The sequence below is a fragment of the Crocodylus porosus genome, unplaced genomic scaffold (assembly GCF_001723895.1).
Source record: "Crocodylus porosus isolate Cpor-Errol unplaced genomic scaffold, CroPor_comp1, whole genome shotgun sequence".
Taxonomy (NCBI): Eukaryota; Metazoa; Chordata; order Crocodylia; family Crocodylidae; genus Crocodylus; species Crocodylus porosus.
Window position 1 is genome coordinate 19353348 of NW_017728909.1, and position 22570 is coordinate 19375917.

At 42.3% G+C, this 22570-nt stretch overlaps 1 protein-coding gene across 1 annotated transcript in view; it reads right to left on the reverse strand.

The window, feature by feature from the left end:
- Nucleotides 1–22570, reverse strand: part of KIAA1328 (KIAA1328 ortholog) — a 210239-nt gene that overhangs the window by 120409 nt on the left and 67260 nt on the right. Inside the window, exon 6 of the mRNA XM_019531837.1 lies at nt 4124–4251. Coding sequence (XP_019387382.1) covers nt 4124–4251 — 128 coding nt within the window. The remainder of the gene's footprint in view (nt 1–4123; nt 4252–22570) is intronic.

Below are 22570 nucleotides of genomic sequence, written 5' to 3' on the forward strand. Positions count from 1 at the left end.
TGAAAAAGGACTTTTTGTTGTCCTTGATGCCTGAAGCTAGTTGGAGTTCAGTTGCAGCCTTGGATTTCCTGGTTTGTTCCCTGCAGGACCGGACCAGCTGCGATTCAATGACTGAGCTGCCGGGATGCCAGTCCTACAAGCTGCCATACAGCAGCCCTTTAAAGAAGAAAAAACTACTTACCTTTAACAAGTCTGGAGGGTCGGAGCCAAGTAACAAGCCGGCATCTGCAGGCTTTAGTCTTATGTATCCTGGTTGCTCTGAGTCCAGTGAAAGCAAACAACAGATTTCCAGTGAAAACAAAAAGGGAAAAAATGATCCCTGAAGTCCAGGATTCAAAGAGAACTCAGGAAAGGCTTCCTTCAGGCTGCTCCCTCAACAAAAGTCTCTAAGAAAGGTGGCTTTCTGAAGCCCAGAGTTTAAGGAGTAATCATGTTAAGTCATAAAAAGAGGGCTTTCCCAATTCCCTTGTTCTTTTGGCCTCCGTTAAGGGATCCGGTTCCAATTACTAATTCCAACTCTGCTCCTCAGGACACAGCTGGGGAACAGCTGCATTCACTACTGCTACCCTGCCAACCTTTGCTCTTGCAACATGCATCCCTAGTGCGGAAGAACTCAATGAATGGATACAGGCCAAGAAGCATGAGATGCTAATGCTGGTCAGCAAGGCGGACAGTGGTGTCACACAACAGCCATGCCACCATTCTCAGGATTTTTTTGTAGACACTACCCAGGGAAGATTTTAATGAGATGTGGAGGAGGATGAACCAGCTTTGTCAGCATTTCTATGGAGCGCCACACAAATTTGAGGCGTAGTGCTGGAGAAAACATGAAGGAGCTAGTTAGAACATTTACAAATTGGTTTAAACAAACAGAACGCATGCCAGAAAGGAACAGATCTGAGCCCTCGTGTTCACTTCAGGGATCAGACAAACAAGGTTCTTTGGGTAGAGGTGGTATCTTTGATTTGACCATGTAAATAGTTGGAAAAATTGTTCTTTGCAAGCTTTCGGGCACAAACACCCTTCTTCCAGCACTGGGGAGAGCCTGCCCGAAAGCTTGCAAAGCACAATTTTTCCAACCACTTAGTTGGTCTAATAAAAGATATCAACATTTACCCAAAGAACCTTGTCTTAGACCAACACGGCTACAACTGATAATCCTTTAGGGAAAAGACAACTTGATTTCCTAGACAAAGTCAGAGATGCTGTTACATGCTTATTACAAAGAAGAATGAAACTAGCCACAGCATATCCTGACACTGCCTGCATCTGTGCAGGGAGATCTTGGTGGGGGTTCGAGATCAGGAGCGATGTTTTTTGACTTGATGTAATGGAGTTGAGGGCTAAACATCCACAAGAAGAGAGAGACAGGCCAAGATTTTTTGTCTGGACTACAAGAAATAGGTTTGAAGCTGAGAGGTAGAGTAAGCACAGACATGAAAGTTAAATTTGCAAGTCGGCTGATAAAACTACCCAAAAACATGTCACAGAGCCAAGACAAGGGGACTAAAGACAGAGCCCTATAAAATCCCACACAAAGTTGGGGTGGATGAAAGGGTTCCTCTCAAAGGACACATTTTAGGAGTGACGAAAGAGGTAGAGGAGAAACTGCAGAAGACAATCTGAGAAGCTGAGGACACGACTTCAAGACAATGGTGCCAGAGGGAATGGGCAGGTCAAGGAGCATCCCAAACCTCAGTTTTGAGAGGTCATTAGAAGTGCTGGCAAGACTGGTTTCAGTGGAGTGCCAGGGGCAGATGCTGCACTGGACACAGTCTAAGAGGGGAACTGGGGAACACAAACTCCAGACGGCAACTGAAAAAAAATACTTGCAGTCAGTTTAGAGAGGGAAAGGAGTAAAGTCAGAGCTGACTAACCACTCTAACTGCTCTCCAATATAATCAGATCCTCCTCAAGGAGGAGGGGGATAAATGACAGTTCAGAATTATCTGCTACGTCCAGGCCACCGCAAGAAAAGTAATCGCGCCCAATCCAATGATTATTTTGAATCAAGCTACAAAAAGAAACTGTATTCAGTATTTTCACATAATTCAACTGCTAAAATGGGCTGCTAAAATTTCACACACAACAGAAGCAAAAAGCATGATTGCTCTGTAACTAGTAGGATCTCTGGACTCTACAAATCATGAAGCTCTTGGACATTTGGCCATGAAGCCTCAGCAGTGCTAAAATTAAAAAGCAGTTAACAAAATGAAGGGGCCTCATGTTAAACAAAATGAAAGAGCTGTTGACGTCATGATGGATAAAAGGAAAGCAAAACAGAACAGATAAGGTGGAAGGACACAATGCACTGGATTGCCGATCGTGGGGCTGAAATCAGCCCCAGCTGTGATTCTGCGATAACCCTTGACACTTAAGTGTGTGTCAAGAAGAGAGATAAGCACTGAGTGGTGCACTGTTCAAGGCTGACATCACATTTACTCAGTCAAAGATTTCTTATCAGGGTCTGCCTTTATATTTTGGCATTGAAGATGGAAGACTCAATACTGGCTAAGAACCTGGGATAATGTGTGTGTACTTCTCTCAACTGGCTTAAGGCAAAAAGATTTCAAATCTGACTTGTCCTTGCTGGAAGCATGGCATCACTGCAAGCACAGCTGGTACAGCTATGTTGATCCATGACATGCAGCCCAAGAGTTTCAAGCTGCCTTTTTCAAGTTTTCTCAAGGAACTGCAGGTACTGTGAGAGAAGAGGAAGGGCAAATATTCTTAGACAAAATTTGCTAATTTTCAAAGGCTCTACACCGTCAGAAGTTGTGGACTATGCAGATATGCAAGCATTTTAGCTCAGTGGAAAACAAAATAATGGTAAAAATAAAAAACCTGCCAGTGATGAAGAGCTCCACATTCAGCAAAATGGAATAGAAAAAGAACCCTGATGAGGAAAGGCAATTCCTCCAAGTCGGGGGTTTTCAACGTGTGGTCTGCAGATGCCTGGAGGTACTCAGATTATGTCTAAGGGGTCTATGATCAAATCAAAAGTATGTGAATGACCACATCTAACAATTCAAAGGGGTCTGAACCTCCATTAAAATTTCCAAAGGGGTCCACACCTCTACTTGAAATTTTTTAGGGGTCTGCAAATGGAGAGGTTGAAAGTCACTGTTCTAAGTGAAGCCAAAGTACTCTCGTAGACTTACCATAAAAGTGAAGTGAAATGCCACTTGCCACACAAGACTTCTTCTAAGCTGGCTGTTTCTGTGAAGTTTAGCCAGCGTGTAAGCTCTATGGAACACGGACTAGGCCACTTTCTGGGTTTTCCATGCCACTGAGCTCACAACCAACATAGAATAGGTATAACAAATATCTCAGAAACCTCCTAGCAGCAAATTCAAAACCAAAGACCTTAAAAACTATATACCCAACTATTAAAAGATACAGGGTCAGGTGCAATAGCAAGAGTGGACGTATTCTTTGCAAATTAATGAAGTATAAGAGTGTTGGTGAACACCTTAATATGCACAGCCTACAGTCTGGTGAAGGTATCTGCTATCAGCAAGTACACAGTTAAGAAACTAGGTACCAGCAAGACACTAACAACTAGGGTTTTAGCACCCTTACCAATTCAAGCATACATGAACCTCAGAAATGTTTTACCCTATGGACTGGGCAAATCTCATGGAATATTTTCTTCTTTATTAATTTTTTTTTTTTTTTGCAATCAGTGTTAGTTTTTTTCAGATCCAAATCAAATGAAAACCCTCTGGCAGTGAAAAAGCTTTTACTGGCCAAGCTCACCTTTTGCGATCTCATTTACACTCATCAAAAATTAGGTAGAAAAAGTTAAAGGTTATTTTTAAAGCGTGGCTCACTCTCGCTGAAGTACGTGTTTCCCAAAAGAATGCGGGGAAGGCAAACGTGCACCTTTTTTCCTTAGCAAGGAAGCAGCTTCCTCATGGCTCCTGCTGCATTCTGGAATAATTGATCAGCTTTGCCCATTTTACTGATCCAAGACTTCTGAGTATCGGGGCAGAGGCCTCAGAAAAACCAGTCAGAGGAAAACGCACAGAAAATGCGTCTACCATAAGCCAACACATGATAGTTGCAGCGCAGAAAAGAAGTGAAATGGCAAACAAGGGTGCAGTCGTTAAAGAGGGCTTACCTGCTGCTCCTTCTGCCTGGCAGCACCCAGCTCAGTGAGGGAGGCGCTCAGCTTTTCTTGCTGTTCAGCTAAATACTTCTGATACAGGCTCAGAAGTTCCTGGCATTCTCTGTATTGCTGCTGAAGAGGTGAGATGTTGAGTTAAGGAAAAAAAATATGCCTTATTGAAAAGTAAAAGTCACACACGAACTCATTTATTCTGTGTAAAAACTGTTTTGGCCCTGTGGCAACCAAAGCCATGAAATACAGAGTTCAAAGGCAGATGCTGCACATGTTTATGAGAGATGAGGGGGACAGCTAATTACAACAGATCTGCCCAAAGGGAAATAAATACCCAAGTGAAGCCTTATACTTCCAACTCCTGAGACAGAGCAAGGAAAATTTTCCCATCTTTCTCAAACATTGGAAGGGGAAGAGTGAAGGACCTAAGTTATGGCAGACAAGGTTCTTTGGGTGAATCCAGTATCTTTTATTACACCAATTCAAATAGTTAGAAAAATATTTTTAGCAAGCTTAAGGTAAATGATGACATTGATTCAGGTGGCACAAGTTACAACTCTCTCGGCATAGGCACTACTATCTATAATCAGTGAAGGAGGACAGCGCCAATGTTTAGTCCTAAGCCAGACAACTGAGTAAAGAGTCCATGTTTAAAGCACGGCTATGGATTCACCTGTTTGCATTTCCTAATCGGATCCCTCGGCCGAAGTACTTAAAAACACAGCTGCAGGTGCAGCCTGACAGGCCTGTCAGAGACCACGATGATTTTTTGGATTGTAATCTACAGATGCAGGAAACTGTGGCGCTAGCAAGGATATTAGCAACAGTGTCCTGCCTTGCTGGCAGCATTGAAATTCCAAAAGGAGATAAATCTGTTCTTCACCTGTCATTGTGCAATTCCCTCCCTTGCTCATTTAGCATGGTAAACCATTTATGCCCCCCCCTCCCCCCCTTTTAATTATGCATGCAGATCGGATAAGGGCTCGCTGTCCAAAGAGATTACTCTGAATAAATACTTTAATAACAAGTCGTCACAATTAAGGTAGGGAACAAAAACTTCTTCCATCTATAAAATGGTGTCGAGTTACAGATGTCCTTAACAGTTTTATGATCTAATCATCGCTTCTGGGCAAATTCGTGTTGCAATCATTTTTGCCAATCATGGCTGCATAAATAACTCACTGCTTTGTTATTTCCCGTTACGATCCTGCCTAGAAAAAAAAAAGTGCGCCAAATATGGGTTGAGCAGTTTTTTTGGGAGGGAAAAGAAGGGATGGTATTAAGCTCCAATGTTAAATTAATACAGGAGAGCTTCTCGAACACCTTTACTCAGCGCCTTGAGATAAAGGAGGGTACAAACAATGGTCTAAATAAGCTAATTGCTTTTCACAGTCAGTCTATCAGAAGCCTGGGCTGTTTTACATTTCTGTGCATTTTGTCAGAGCACCAAAAGGCTGAAGTGATTTGTGGTGGTCTCAGGAGTCTCTGCCAGCTATGATGTATATAAAAGGATTTTTTTATTCCAGCTGTAACCATAGGCAGTAATGTTTATAGTAGGTGAACATATTAGCCTGGACGCAGGGCATGAATTTTACTCCAGAAAAAGCCCGTTCATTTATACAGCCTAAGAGTTAAATGTCGGTATTTGAAGACAAATTATAGGCAAATTCATTTAAACCCATGTTATGTGGCAGAACATAAAAAACGGCAGTCCTATCTTCATCAATTCTTTATATCCCTCTTAATTCACTGCTTCCAACAGCTTTACCCCACACAATGGGATTTCACCCCACTACTGGGCCAAGCTTTTGCCTTTAGATAAGAGGGAGCAGGATGCTTTGGGGTGCACAAATTATGGACATGAATTTGTCCTTGCTCTTGCCAAGGAATTCACCATTCTGTACATCAAGCATGAAAGCTATATGGTGTGTTATTTATGACAGCAGAACAATTACAGTGGAAACAGAGCATGAGAGACACTCCTGGACTGAGGTCTATGGGCTACTGTCAGCCCTCTGAGCATCTGCTACATCCATGATGCAGCCTCACCTTGCTTCTAGCTGCTAAAATTTTGTTAAGCGAGTCAGCAAACATTACACCCTCTCCCCAAATGTAAGCAATTGCTAACGTTGTCAAAAGAATGGCATGAGATCAATGGGAGGGGAGTTGTCTGAGGGTGAATGGCAGCCCAGGTGACCATGAAATTCTCTCTGTTAAGATACAGGCTAGACTGTGATAATAGTTAAGGAACCCTGCACTGGAAGATAAAATCTTGTTCATTCACACAATCAGGCCCATCCACTGTAAAATAAGTAAGCAAACTAATAAAAAAAAATAAGCATAATACATCTCAGTAGACTCTGTACATTTGGGCAAATGTAATTACTTTTAGCACAACACCACTTTTTAAACATGCTAACACATTTATTGCAATATAATATTTTAAGTAGCAAGCTATAATTCTTGCTTCCATTCTATTAAATCTTTGCTGAAAGTGGACAGAGAGCATCTTGTTTTGAACAAATTAACCAGCTTCTAAACCCTACACAGCTACACCTATCAGTTTGGAGGTTTGCAGACAAAGTGAAGATGAGGATATAAGTAATTAAATAAGATAACACCCGTGAAAACAAAAACGCCTTCATAACCTAATTGGAAGACACCGAGAAATTTGATGAGGGAAGAAAAAAAAATATAGGACAATGAGAACATCAGTAAAATATGTCTAAGTGCTCAAATAGGATTTTTCTTTAAGACTTCAAGAGTCCAAATACCGGATTAACAAGATATTAATTATCTGAGAAGTGTTGTTTAGTTTCAGTGAAGCAAATTTGTGCAACAAATAAGAATAAACACTCAAATTTATTACTGCAATTTATTACATGCAAAAAGCGTGTTCATGCAGTATTAAGAGTTTGCAAAACAAGAATCCCAATAAGTCAGCAAATGAAAAGGTATAAGCTTCAACATCCACTCTCCAACTATACATGCTGGATATTTAATAGGATATATTTAATGCCAGAATCAAAATCATGGATTCAGAGCTCATTTATGGCTCTCACAGCCAAGAAACTCATTGGGGGCTGGGATTGTATTGACGCAAGGGGACTTCTGAAGCACTTTGTGTTAGTGGCATTGCACTCGCAGAGGCCAGCAGCAGACATAATATGTCCCGAGACACACAGGGTGGTGGATAAACAGACCACGGTGATGACCCTCGCTCCATGCTTGCCCAGCATAGCCCTTCACCTGCAAGCAGACTTACAAGCCCAGGACAGCAGTGACCAGGCTACACATTCATGCAAGTAATGACACGATAAAATGAGAAATAAGGCACAAAGGTATGACAAAATATATATAATCACTTAGTGGCTGGTTCTTATCACTCCTTTACCCGAACACGTGGCCAGTGCTCCCATCCTCTGAAGCACAAGGGAGGCTTTCAAGACTCCTGTGTACTCCAGAGGCTGGAAGTGCCCCATCAGGTTGCCTGGGCAGGGAGTATATGGGGCACGTCCATTCAGATCAGAGCTCCCAACCACAAGAGAGCATCATGCACTGCCGTGGCTGGAAGCTTTGATCAGCAGATCAGGACTGTCAGGGGAGCACAGGGAGCCGAACTTGCTACTAGCCAGTGCAAAGGGAACCTGGGATCAGGCTCCCCGTGTACCAGCAATATGGCAACAGCAGGATCTGAGAGTCTTCCTGCCATGCATAGGCCTTTAAATTAACAAGTCGGGGTTCAAAGGGAGGGTACAAGACCAAGCCTCCTTCCAACCCCTTCAACTTGCCCCCTTTCTAGGATTACTAACAGCCCAGCCATACACACCAGCAGAGCTACTTGTATCCCAGGAACTGGAGGAAGGCATGAGATATCCTCCAGCACATCTCCCCAGTATACAAATGAAAGATTGGTTGAACACCCGCATTTCCTGACTTGGGAAACTTATCTGGATACCTGATGCTGCAGCACTGCAGAGGTTCCCAAGCCACCACCTTCTTCCTGTTTGGCTCTGTTTCTAAGTGAAAAATCAGAGAGCTCTGGAGCTTACAAATCTTGCCATCTTCAGCAGCTTCCCCAGCAATGGTTCTCAATTCTGAATACCAACCTGTGCAACTCTAAAAAGCAAAAACCTGAGCAACTTCATGATGACCAAAAGGCATGCACTATCCCAGGTGCTGGCCACCTGCAGACCATGGGCTTTCACACCCAGTCCATGGAGCCAGTGGACCAATGGCAAATTCAGCAGGCAGTTTGGAAGTAGTGCCTGACTTCAGAGCAAGCTGCTGACCCTGCACTATCCTGCTAATCTAGACTATATATTTTTCCATTTGAGCTAAGAGTCAGCCTCTGAGCGAGTACTAGTAACTTGCCAAAGTTCTGCCTTTTCTGACTTATTTCTTTGGAAGAGAGGCAGGTTTTCTTTCTTTTTTTGGAGAATAAGTGCTCGGCCTTTGTAGCTCTAAAGGAAATGCCTGTCTTACGGCTTTTCTATCACTAAAATGTTGAGGCAAACTATGAAACTAAGCATTGGAACTTAGAGCCCCAAACATTTTTCAAGAGGACAGGTTTCTAGTGAAACTGTTTTACCAACGACAAGGCTTGGTTAAATACCTTCTATACATCCCCCCTCACCATAGTGTTCAAGTGTCTTACAGTCTTCACTGTATTTATCCTCACAGCACTCCTGAGATGGAGAATTATTGCCCATGTTTACCTGTGACACTGAGACAAAGTGACTTTTCCTAAATGACACAGAAGAACTGTAATGGCCCAAAACCCAGGGGCCAAAATGGCCCTTCTAAGCACGGGACCATCTTCGCACAGGTTCTCTCCTTTGGATCCACACGTAAAACAGGCATGGTACACGCAACTTTGAGAAACAGAAGGCAACCAAGCCCATCAACCCCACACCCTGTGGAAGATTTGTTGCAGATCCATGGATTATTAGAGAAAATGCAGCAAAGCTAGGAAGAGAAAAACAAAGGGAAGAAAAAAAAAAAGTCAAGCTGTAGCTGATGAGATGCAGCAAGTTACTGCATGATTGCTTTGTCCCTCTAAAGTGCAGAGAGTACAAGAATTGGGGGCTGTGCTTTTGGCAAGAGATGAGAGAACTTGTCAGCACACCGATTTTTGCTTGGGTTAGCAGCCATGCAGTTAATTTTTTTTCACTCCCGATTAGGGATCGGTGCACAGGAAGTTCCAACTAGTTGACAACTTCGGCAGACTGAAAAACTGACTGAAGTCCCTTCGCTCTTAGCAGGAGTCCCTCCACACGAAGCAAAAGTAATAGAAGCTTTCACCGACTCCTGCCTGCTGTAACTGTTCTGTGGCTAAGGAGCAGTCGGTCTCTAAGGCTGACTTTCTGCACCATACGCCAGCCCTAATCCATGACATCCCATTGCATCGTTACTCACCATCACCTTTAAACAGCTGCGCCGTGGAAATAGCATACTGCTGAATCAGAGGCTACAGAGCAAGAAAAAGCTGTTAATCAAACTTAGCAAGAGGTTTACATATGTGCCCAACAGAGCCAAGTCCAGGTATGTACTTTGAACAATACCAAATGCAGTGTTTTGTAGAGGCCTCAAATTGCAATTAAAGGTTTATTACAATAGCAAAAAAACTGCAATAAGCCAGGTTCATAAACACTCTTGCAGGGACTTGCTGGCCCATCCCCACTGTTAGCCAGAGCTCCAAATAAAGTGAACTTGATTTGAATTTGGCTCCAATTTTTTTGTCTTCTTTTTTTTTTTTTTTTTTTTTTTCTCTTTCCCCTATTTAAAAACGCATTTTTTGAACTGTTGAGGCAAGATGCGATGACGAACGCTTTACCTTCTCTTCCTAAGAATGTGCAAATTCATTTTTCATCTCAATAGGAGAAAACGATAATCCTCCCAGAGAAAAGTAGTGATACAGATGCCACTCCCATTTCCACCTGCAGGCTCTCCTTCCTTCCTGATCAAGGCAGCAAACCAAGAGCCAAATTAAAGCAGCTTTAACTACTCACAGATACAAAGCCATATGTATAATATTTGCATTTTTTAATCAACTAACATATCTTAGAGAGTCCTTTAAACTCTACACCAAAGTATTCTAACATCCTTGCTTAAAAATTACAAGGGTGTAAATTACTTTGGAAAAAAAAATTACACTGCTCTTAAGTATTCACTTTGGTACATAACTTGGGTTTCACGCGCACATGCATATTACGTATTGAGTTCACTTAGGACAAAAACATGAGTGCATTTTTAGAATCAAAGAATTCAGCCACAAATCAAGTCTGATCACAACACCTGCTTCTTGTGCCTCCAAAATTGAAAAGAAAAAAGAAGTAACTTGAACCTATGTGAATTATTGTTCTATGAAAGGGTAAAACCTAGTAACTTCCATGTAGGTTTATTATCTAAACTCTGAAGATGCCGAGAAGACTGAAGGTAATAAAATGTTTTATGAACAACTTCACTTCGCTGGTTCTTATATAACTGAGTTTATGTGGACTGTCTGACACAGTGATGTGATGAACCTGCTAGGGAACTTTCTGCACATCTATTTTTCAATTTACGGGAAAAAAAAAGGTTCCAATTTAAGTGTGAACCCCAAGAGTGTTCAGCTGAAGTCACAGTCTTCTTGGGATTTGAAATCTTTAGGAAACAAGTATGTGACAGCACCTAAAAGGAGCAAGGTACATATAACACCATGCAGCTCTCTATAATGGGAAGCCCAAGAGTTATGTTTTAATTTACACTTGAATATTTTAGTGCTGTTAACCAGTAGCTAGTAAATTAATCTAAGATGCAAAAATAAAAGAGGAAGACACATAAGGAAAAAAGGTCACAGTGCCCACAAAAGTTAAGAACCTCGCTCCTGTTTGAAGCATCATCATTATGTTGTTGAATGATATAACTCTCATATAAAGGAACTGCTAATACATTCCCATTCTGTTTGAAGGGAAATTAAATTTACATTCTTTGGGAATATGGTATCATAATTAGTTCATGACTTGATTACACTTTGAAGTGAGCCAAGACTGTGCATGGTGCATACAAATCAGTTAAGTTATGGTTACCTACCTCAAGCAAAAGCTAAAAGAGCTCAGAACAAAGTTGGAGACTAGGTTAAGGTAGTCCTTTAGTTTGCATAGATAAGATATCAAATCCAAGCCTACTTTTGTATCCATTTTGCATCAGTAAGTCCATAGTAACCTAAAAGATAGTTTCCTAAATCAGCTCAATGAGTCATTCTGGAAAATAATCTTTCTATCCCCAACCATACCACCTGCACTATAGTTGTTCAAACTGATTTAAAAAGGCAATGAAACGCACTAAAAAGCTTCCTATCGTGGTCAAAGGTATCAGCGTGATTTATTCCATCAAATACAATAAAAACTGCAGGAGTTAGAGACAGGTTCACATGAGTTAGTACCAACGTGCTTTTTTTTCCCCTACAGAGGTGATGTTCCCCAAATCTACTCACAAAACAGGTTTAAATAGACTAACATATACTATATAATAAAAGACACTGAAGAGCTGGTCACAAAAGAATACGATTGCAACAGTGGTACTCAATCTTTTTTAGACACCCCTCTCTAATCACCAGGTCACGCCTCTCTACCTTTTGAGAATTAAGCAGCGTCCCATTTCAAAAACTCACTCATTTATTTCAGTGCTTAGCTCCCTGCAGAGAGGCCAGGCAATGGGTGAGGGAATGGCAGGGACCGAGTCTGAGCTTATGGTTATTTGCTTATCTCCTCTCTGTATATTTCAAAGGATCTTCCAGCACCCCCAGGTACCCTGGCACCCCAGGCGAGAGCCACCAGGCTGTAAATAAAGAACTGAAAAGAACATTCATAGTTATTAAGTTTAACTAACAGTATGTGTATACCCCATTAACCCACAGGAAACTTGGTCACTTTACCTCAAGGATCCATAAATTCCTCATTTAGATAAAACTCTTACCAGACAGTTTCCACTGCCCCCAAATAAGGAGTTCAGGATTGGGCTTGTATGTATTAAAAGTCATGTCCATATGATGTGCCAATTAAGCGGGGCAGGGCATCTGGCAAGGCCTCATGCCCCCAAAAATGTTAAATGCCATCACATGCCAGCAATTGTGTATGCATCAATAAACATGTATGCCATGCCGGACTGTGCCATTTTCCATTCCAAGCATAAGACGAGGCACTTGACTTCTTTCTATGAATACAGAGCCCAGGGTATTCATGAGTACATATAACCAAGTAAAAATAAAACCAGATTATCTTAAAATTGTAAACAAACTTTCCGCATGGGGGAGAGAAAGGGTGAATGGCATGTGACAGCCACGAGTCGCACTCAACTCATGGGCGAAAGATGCTCGGGCATCACAATGATGGACACATCATAAGAGCCTGAATACATCAAATCGGGAGCATTATTCTCTATAAGAAATTACTGGCTCCAGCATATGCAGTAATAAGGTTTTATTCATGGTTTAACAATTGTGATGGTAAAGGATGTTCATGCTGGCCAAGAGAGAGTTAGTTCAGTCAGCACCTGGGCCTAGTGAGGAAGCTTTGCCAAAATCCATATTGACTTTAGGAATATACAAATTTCCTTTGGCATTTCGTCGGATGGCAGAGCCATTCTCCAAGTTCACTGGATGAAGCATCTCTTGGAAATCATCAAGAACTTTATTACTGATGGATCTGTCTGTCATAATTGTTAGACGTGTGCTTGTCCTGGTGAGAAAGGGGAGCCCGGAGGGTTTACAAGTGCACGCTTGCTCCCCAGAACGTAGTGACAGTGTCTGGGGAAAGCAACACACATTTCATAGGAGGCAGTAAAAAAAGTGAACTCAACCTATGCAGTGCTGAAAGAAATGTTGACGCCAAAGAAGGGACTACACCCTCCCACCACAAAAAAAGCGTGCTATTTTTTTCCTTTTACATATTTAGAGTGCAAAATTAAACAAATAAAAGGAACACTGCATAATTTAGCTGTCATTTTCTATCAAATTGCTCATAATTGTAACCATAAAATGATAATATTCTACCATATGTGCATCCGCAAAGCCGAAAAAAAAAAAGCACTGGTCAGCTAGAAAGAGAAGAAAAATGAACCTGCCGCTCCCCCTAGTGGCCCTCACTGCGGTCTGCCATAGCCTCGGTTATCGAAGGCAAGCTGAACACTCGTCGAACCTGGAGGTTATTAATTTTGTTACATTGAAGGGTATATCAAATCATTTGGAAACCTGCAAATCTTCTGTATGTTCCTACTGGTACTATTCTTCCTAAAGTTATGGTCTCCTTTATTCACATATTCATTTACGTTATTACATAAAATGCCTATCTCTGGGAACACTCGGTCTTTATTTGCAGACCTTGGTGAGAATTAAACAAACAAAAAAAGCAGCAGCCTTTTATAGTAGCAACTGCTACTGTTTACATTAAAGCTTTAGTCGTACCAATAGTACTTGACACTCAACCAGCTGTGCTCTCTTCTCTAATTTGACAACAGAGATCCTTTAAGGAGCCTGAGAAGAGATAAGGTGCTTTTTAGGCTGAGGGGGATTGAGGTATCCGAGAAGAGGGAGATGCTCACCCTGTCCTGTCAAGGTACAGGAATGGGAGCTAGTTAACAGGAGGCAGCGTGGACTGGGTAGCCACTTGCTGGAGGAGAGCAGTAGGGACGGGGGCAAGAGGAGATAAAAATCCACAAGACAAGAAAACTGGAAAACCTGAACTTATTGAGGACATGCTGATACTTCCTCCCCGCCCTACCTGAATTGGAAAGCATGCATATTATATCAAAAGGGAAGCTGTGCTTTGCCAGATCGCAAAGCCTTGGCTCATTTTCTGTCCATACCAGAACGAGTGACCACATGAAAATAAACCGACACCCTAGACCTCTGTGGGCTCTTGCTGAACCTGTCTCCTGGGCCTCAGATGCAAATCACACTTGGAGAAATGCAGTCCCTGAAGGCAAGGGAGCAGCTCCCATTATTCTCGAAAGCTGAGATTCCCGGGTCCTTTTCCGACCAGGAACAGAGTCTCGACTAACGGAAGTAAAAGCTCTTCTTTGCTGCCTCCTCCCTCGACTGCCTTTGCGCATCCTGCGTCCGTCTCATCAGGTTTGGCTACTCTGACTTCTTTCCAGAAGCAGCAGCGAGAATTTTGTTTTGATCTCAGCCTTTATTTTTGGTGCAGGTGGCAGGATGGAAAATTCCCCATCTGCAAGCGTTGAACAAAGATGGTGAGAGAGAAAAGCTCCATGAGCCAGGAAAATCCTGCCCTTCTTGTGGTCCTGTCTGCACGGGTACAATAACAACCTCTCTGCTGTTCTCATTATAACGGGCCCGAATTGCCAGATCATTCTGCCTAATTTCATTTTTCCTTTTAAAACTATTGCTATTTTGACAGCCTTTCTAACCTTGTTAGAACGCAATCTGTTTGCAACACTGTTGATGAGGGAAATGCAAGGCTCTCTTTTCTCAAAGGCAGTCGAGGTCAAATCGGCAAATTCTGTACAAATATTAATACTAATTTTAAAACGGGTCTTTTTTTCCCCCAACAGAAAATCTTCTATGTCAGAGCGCTGTAGAGATTCTCTTTTCTGTCACATGCGTCCGACACATCTCTGTAATTAGATGAGTACTTCAGAATGACATCAAAGGCCTCTGAAAGTTGGTGCTTTCTTTCAAAAACTGGCCTTAAATGCACCAAACCGAAAAGCGCTGGTTACACTGAACTGAAGCCAATGAAGAAAAGATTTAATAACAGCCTCATTATAAGGTTCATTGTTGTAGGACTATTTAATATACACGATTAACACATCTTATCTCCCACTTCCACTGAAACCTATTATACCCCTCATTAATACATGCGCACTTCTACATCATTTACAATGCCAAGCTCTCAAATTGTATTGTATGAAGCAGGGCATGTTCTGCTAGTTTTACTAGGGGTGTTCTCTTTTTAGGCAAAAACAGTGCCCTAAAATGAGCTCTACTGCTCAAAATGCAAGATGCTGTTGAAGCAAACTCCAGAGCATGCCCCAGAGATGGAACGACTCACTTGTTTTTCTCGAGGCTGATTTCGGTTTCTGGAGATCTGTTCCTTCAGCCTCAGACCAAAAGGGAGAGACTCTGTCCACCATCACAGGCATGCCCCAAACCTGAAGACATAACATTCCCTCTTTGCTTTAGCCCAGGATTCGCAAGGAGACAAATGAGAAAGAGGAGACGAAGACAAGCCCTTCCTAGAAAATATTGTAATGCTACTTAGGCCCAGAAGCCAATCATGGGAAAACCTGCATGCTAAACATAGGACAGATTCCTTGGACCAGTGATTCTCACCCAACCGGGGTACCACGGTACCATAGGGTGCCTTGAGATCTTTTCAGGGGTACCACGGGGTGCGACGCTACGTTAGCACTGTTAGGTGTGCAAACGTGATTCGCAGGAGAAACCCAGAATTTCCACTGTTAAAAACAGTGACCTGCTGTGGTCTTTCTGACTTCTCTGCAACAGAAGAATTGCTCTAGTATTTTTTGGCACTAAAAAAAAGAAAGTAAAAACTGAAAACAGGAATTTTCCACGGGGTGCCTCGAGGCTATAAAAATTGAGAACTACTGCCCTAGCCTAACAAATATTCACCTGCAAGGGTACCAGGGAGGGAGGGTCCCTATGCCGCACTTCAGACACAGACATCTCAATTAGATTACAAAACAAACAAACAAATAAAAAAAAAAATCTTCATTTTCTCTACACCTTAACCAACTTGATCCTTTGAGTCCACAAGGTAAACTCCCCCCTCCAAGGGGAGAAGTAAGACGTAAGGAGGTACCACAGGGTCAGCACCATCTAGTAACATCCAACCACTACTACATGGACAGCAAAGTCTACAAAGCAAGCCATGCATTTCACATTTATACTGCCCCTAACACAATGAAGCCAAAATTTGTATCAGGTTTTTCTTGCATTCACATAACACAGTTAATACATAGGCAAGTAATACTATTTTAATTTTTTTTTTTTTTCAGGAGGCTGAAAGTGCTGGAAATAGGCATCTCTAAGCTATCCTCAAAAAAGCAAGAGTCTGGTGATCCTGGACAGGCCTTGCCAGCCATCTTCGGACCCACAGATAAGGCAATCATGGAAAGAGAGTCATCTCGGCTGCAAGGGACCACCGACGAATATGATCTTCAAAAAGCATAATACCTGACAAACAACATGCTCTTTCCCTCAGATTTAAAATTTTGCAAACCACTTTACCCAATGACAGGGATTCAAAACTGAAGTACTGACAGTTGGGTAGGAGGAAGAAAATCAGAGCTCTGCTCTTAATGCAGTGTCCAGACTAGGTCCAGCAATGCAGCTCCCAGGTATTGCTGCATAGCTTATCCTGTCAGAAGGGAAGGCAGAAAGTTTGGTAAAGAGTTAACCCAAAAGCAGCCACAGCCCAGCCTAACTCTTCCAGGAACCCAGTTTATAACTGGTGCAATTCTCAATCATCCCCGGAGATGTTCACCCCCAGCCGACCTCCGCTTTGTCTTAGCAAATCAAGCCCCTTGCAGTGAAAGATCTACTCCCATGAGTTCCAGTGTCTCTGACTAGTGTTAGCACAGACTTTCTGTGAACTGACTTGCCCCAAGGTAACAAAAAAAAAAAAGTCACAAGTTTGGGAGTGCAGCTCCCTCCTTCCTGCCACAGAGAATGACGCTTTATCCATCCTGAGTTGCTCATGTGTGCTACTGAAACATTGCCATTGGGAGGTCATCCAGCACACTAACATGTCCTGGGGCTTGTCAGGACTCCCATTTCAAAGAGCATGTGCGCTTGGCATACTGGGGGGAAGGGACCACTTTCCCTGTAGCAGAGACTGATATCGATGCTCCTCTCCAGAGGATGCTCTTCCAAGGTGCTGATCTGCAGGGCCACACTTCTAGCAGCCCTTTATTCCAAAACATGGCACCTCTGGCATCGAGATTCTGAAGTGCCGTGTAGGAGAGTAAGGACAGACATCAGCAAGTCGCATACCCTCATATAGAAACACCAAAATGAGGGCTGGAAAGGACCTCAGGAGGCCACATATAGTCCAACCTCCTGCTCCAAGCAGGACCAGCCCCAACTACATCATTCCAGCCAAGGCTCTGGCTACCTGGGCCTTCAACCACCTCTCCGGGTAACTTGTTCCAGTGCTTTACCACCCAATCATGATGAGAAAGTTTGTCCTAATATCTAACCCTTGCTGCAACTTGAGACCATTGCTCCTTGTTCTATCATCTGCCTCCACTGAGAAACCACAGTGCAGTTGAACCACATGGGGTTCACGTGTTTGTAAATTGTATTAGGATCAGGAATGGACAGACCTTCAGCTATGCTGGAGGTAACAGATACAATTACAGAGCCTCCTCTGCCAAGTGGCAGAAGGCAGAAGGGGACAGAAGAAACCTAAGCCAGTATAACTTATACCAGTAGAGTTTTGCCCGATTACCGGCTTCTCCCACACAGGAGGAAGAGCACATTGTTCTCAAAAGCTTGTCTAACATTAACGATAGAGTTGGTCCAATAAAAGACATAAGCCAAAATAAACCTCATTCCTAGCATATTCCCTGGATGATCACAGCTACACAACCACCACAACCCTACAAGAAAAACTTCTGACGTTCCTGAATGAGTTCTCGAATAGGCTAGATAAATATCTTGTTTGCCAGAAAACAACCAAATCAGACCATGCTCTCCCTCCAGAAACTGGGAAAGACTATGGTCAAAAAGGTTAAATTATCTGGTTTCCAGGTACTAGGTTAGTGTCAACCAAGGCAGATTCTGAGATGACATGAGCAAGGACAGCTTCCATCCTCAGAAAGAGCAAAAACAGCAATGCTGGCTTGGGTGATCCGAGTAGGCAATCTTAAATGCAAGACACTACAATGCCTCAGTAAGAATTCCTCCTTCAGCCAGGATAGACCATCATCAACACTTAGCAAATGAGGAGCTCTCACTTAAAAAAAAATGTTAGGGGGACTGGTTTAAGAGAGACTGGATTAAATTCAGAAGCCCACACTGGGGTGGGAAGCCTCTGCTTTGTCTCTTTACTTCTGGGAATTCAAGATAATTCCCGTGCATTCCATATCTTCAGTAAGAGATGGCTAGGCAAATGGAAACTTGCTCCTGACTTAAATATCTAGGACCTCATATGGCCCATATGACAATGCAATCTCCAAGCAAAGCACAATTCAAATGAATTTCCTAATGCCTCTGAAAGAGCAAAATCCTACCTCCATTCTTCAGATGGGAAGCCAAGATATGGAGAAGAGAAGCAAGTTGCCTCAGGCATAGTCTGTGCCACAGAAAGGAACCGAATATAGATCTCTGAAACGTTTTAGTGTGTAAGACCTGCTCCTGTGAATCCCAGGAAATCTTGTGGCCGGCTTACCTCTAGTGAGCACAAGGGTCTCCGAGTGAACTGGCCAAAGGGATCCTGTGCTGGCAGCTTTAGCAAGTCAGTCATTTGACTGGTTTCCATCCTCCTCTCCCCTGTGGCTGTGGTGAGAGAGTGGGGAAGGTTCAGCAAAACGTATTCAGGACCTGCACCACCACACATCTGTCTCCAGACAAGTATGAAAGCACTCTCAGATGCAGCGGGTAGGACAGTTGCTAGCCTGTGCTAACAGGCAAGGCAAATTATTCCATTGCAAACCATGCAAATGAAGGAACTTAATGATACCATCAGTATTTTAAATGATGCGTGTGCATATTTGTAAAAAAGGAGAGGGCAAACAGGTTTCACAGAACATGTGGAGATTTTTTTTTCCCCCCGGATCTGTAAAGCTTTAAAATTAGCACTTTGTGTACGCTTGTTCTTTTAATGCCTGCATTTATTAAAGAGCAAAGTAACCATGTATCTCAAATGCCAAAGAAACATGGATCCATAAATAATGCTACTTTCCTATTTGTACCTAATCTAAATATTTATGTAGTAATTTACCGGCAAAAGATGCAAACTATTTTTTAAATGTTACATTGTATTAAAGGTTAACCACATGACATGTTTTATTATGAGGCTCTGAATTACATTAAAGACAAGTGCTCGTTTCCAGGAGAAGTGGTGGTGTTGAACTGGATGGACAGAGGCTAGCCCTCTGGCACACTTTGCATCAAGATGGATGTGGAAGTTTGGACCTTTCTTGCGGCTGTTTCAGGCTGCGGCCCGGACGTGTCAGTAGCATAGTGTTTTACAAAGCGAGACCACCTTCACTACCAGAAGGGGCAGAAATAGGCGTAGGTGTCAGACTTGGCCTTCACACCTTAAGCAGTGATGTGGCATTTCACTGAAAGGAAGACTTCACCAAAACTTCGATCAATCAAAATAGGAGCTGTAATTTGAGGAGCTGCATATCCTCCAAGCCTCTGTCTTTTCATACTGGAGTTATAGAAATGTTAGGCTGAAGGATATAAAGGCCCAACTGCTGGCTAGCAAAAAGCAGTCATCTCTCATGGCTCTGATGCCAAGAGGCTTGTTTCACTGGTGACCCCGCCATGCCAGTGACATCATACCTAGCCTGCTGACACTTTATGCATTAAATTCAAGCCCCTTACTCTCACTTAAGGCCTATAATAAATTCAGCTGCCCCCTACATGGCTGCTCTTGCATCGTACCACCTACCTACTACTTCACTATCCTTTTCACTGGGCACGTTCTCTTCTGCTCCTACTCTCACAGCTTTGTGCTTCTAATTCTTGCTGCGCCCTCCGTTTGAAATCATTTTCAACTTCTTGATCTCCTCACACATTTTCTCCCCTATGAATTTCTTCTCAAAACCTTTTGCTTCCAGAAATCTCCTCCCTAGTTCTCTTGAGCTGAAAACCTGAACCCCATGACAAATTCTCCCCCAACCTGGACTGCTCTTATTTTCAGCTCTGGGATGATTGCAGCGGATTGTGATCGCCTCCAAGCAGGTCTAGTTTCTGGAGTGATTTCACTGACTTCAAAGGAGTTGCGCTGAATTTATATGCGCCAGATTTCCTCCCCTCCTCCCAGCTCTGGAAACTGTCACTTCACATTCCTCCATCTCAGTTTATCTGTCTATATAATGGGAATACAAAGCTCACTTTGCATAGGCCCATTAGACTGCGTACAGTCTGAAGATGAAAAGAGCCAAGTATTATCAAGCCTACTTTCTAGCCCCTATCTTGGGGAGAGCCCCCACCCAGCATGCTATTCTCAAAGCTTAAATTAATACCTTATTTTTTAAATGCTCCTTGAAAGGCTCCACGTTCCAGCAGGGAGAATAAAAGCAATATGTACAGTGATTAGCAAACACAGCCCAAGAACATTACATTTCCCCTAAGACAGTTAAAGCATATACATCTGTTCCCGAGCTGGGAAAGGCTGGTTCTCAAGATACAACTAATCAGACACAGTAGCATGAGGCGATCTATTAATGTCCCCTGTTTCATGGGAGACAGAGCACACAGACTTACTGATGGAATCTGCATTTTTGGTTCTCATTTGTTCTGCTTGAGTAAGATTACCAGGCTGGGGAAACATTTCCAACCATTAATATTTTGAATACCATCGTTCATTTGGACTACCTTTTCCTCCACCTAGCCCTATCTAGATCAAAGAAAACTTGGAAGTAGAATTTAAGTTTCTATCTAAGAGTGGAAACATTTATCCTTAAAAGGCAATAAAAATCTCTCATCTCTATGATCTACAGAACTACTTGGAATGTATTACAGATGATCAATGCAGGAAGGAGGTGCAGCATACCAGTGCAAATACAGCTCATCTGTATGCACGCCATCGTTAAATATGTTGCTAGAGTTAAGTGGCTTTCATAGAAAAGAATCATTGCGATTATCAGCGGTGTTAGCAGTTCTCTCTAAAAACAAAACGTTTACTTCCTGTTAGAAGAACGGCCGGAGGAAACTGCCAAGCTGCAAACATCTCTAGCACTGATTACAACATCCCACTTTCTAAACATTATTAAACGTATAGTCCATAGGGAACAAACAGGTAGCTTTTTCCCCCAGTCGTAATGGAATGCATTAAAAACATTTGCTCACCAACTGCCTGCCATATTTCATCAGGAACCTCCTCCTAAACACTATGGTTTCACCTTCTCTATTTACAACTGAGGCACAGAATTAACCACTGGAATAAAAAATGAATTATTAACCTGGTATCAAAAATGAAGCTGGGAATTTCCCCACAGAAAGCCACCTCCCTCTTAAACTAAAGCTTTAAGCGAGGTCAGACCAAACACCATCTTTTGTACTTTTCAAAACTTCCTCCATCTCCTATAGTCAAGATGGACCTAAATATTGGTAATCACTATTCTGACTTACTTTATGCAAAACCTGCATGTAGACTTAATTAATCTGACTGTATCTTCCACACAACAAAAGTGATTTAAAAACACTAGCTACAACCGCTGCTTCTCCCCCATCCACTGCATTTTCTTTCCTTGTTGCTTTTGCCAAGAAGGGGGTGGACATAGGTCTGTCTATTTGATTTCCTATATTTCATCCCGTGTCTTCGATATCTTACAACACGGCAAATACTGTCTCTACACAACATCCCTAGTACTTATAATGCAAAACACTTTATGACACTTCCAGCTCTGGGAGAAGAGAAAATGAAGCATGAAATAAGAAATATACTAGCAGAACAATATTCATTGACACTGGTAAGTCTGTATAGTACTGCACAGGGGAAGTGTTAGTGCTGTGCTTTTTTTTTTTTATTATTATATGTTCTGTCCAGTTTTTCCAATGTCATTGCCACTGTAGCCCCTTGTTATTTTCCTTGCGTGTCACATAGCCTGGGTTCCAAATTTCGCATATCCTGTCCAGATCCATCTCGTTGATGGGTTTCATAGCCAAAGCACTTACACTCAATCACCCAAAACAAAAAGCTGCTGAATGTGGCTTTCCACACACACACCATCTTTAACTGCTTTTTTATGGTGATCCAAGGAGTGCCCGATTTTCCTACAGGTTCTTTAAACTCTACCACTGCAACCAGACAACAGATATTTAATGGAAGGTGTGTAGCTTGCATATAAAACTAATATAATCTTTTCTTCTCTATGGAAATCAGGGAAGTCTGGATATTTAGTAAATAGAACATAACTCCTAAATGAGTGCTTGGATTAGTCTCCAACTTTTTCAATTAAAACACTATTAAGAATGTACTCATTGAAGTGCTCTCTCAATTTCAGCTTCATCCTATGGTTAAAGAAAAAAAAAAATCAAAAAACATTTTGCATCTCATCCCAAACACCGAAGTGCTGTCCAACTGTATAATCGACTTTAAAACATGGAAGCAAACAGTAGTCAAATCAACTCCAGCTTCTGGCTTAAGAGGAGCAAATCCTGGCTCTCTGCAGTGTGTTGAGCTAGTTAATCAAATTTCCTCCCAAGCTGCAATTCTAGGATTCTGGTTTTTTGGGGTTGGTTTT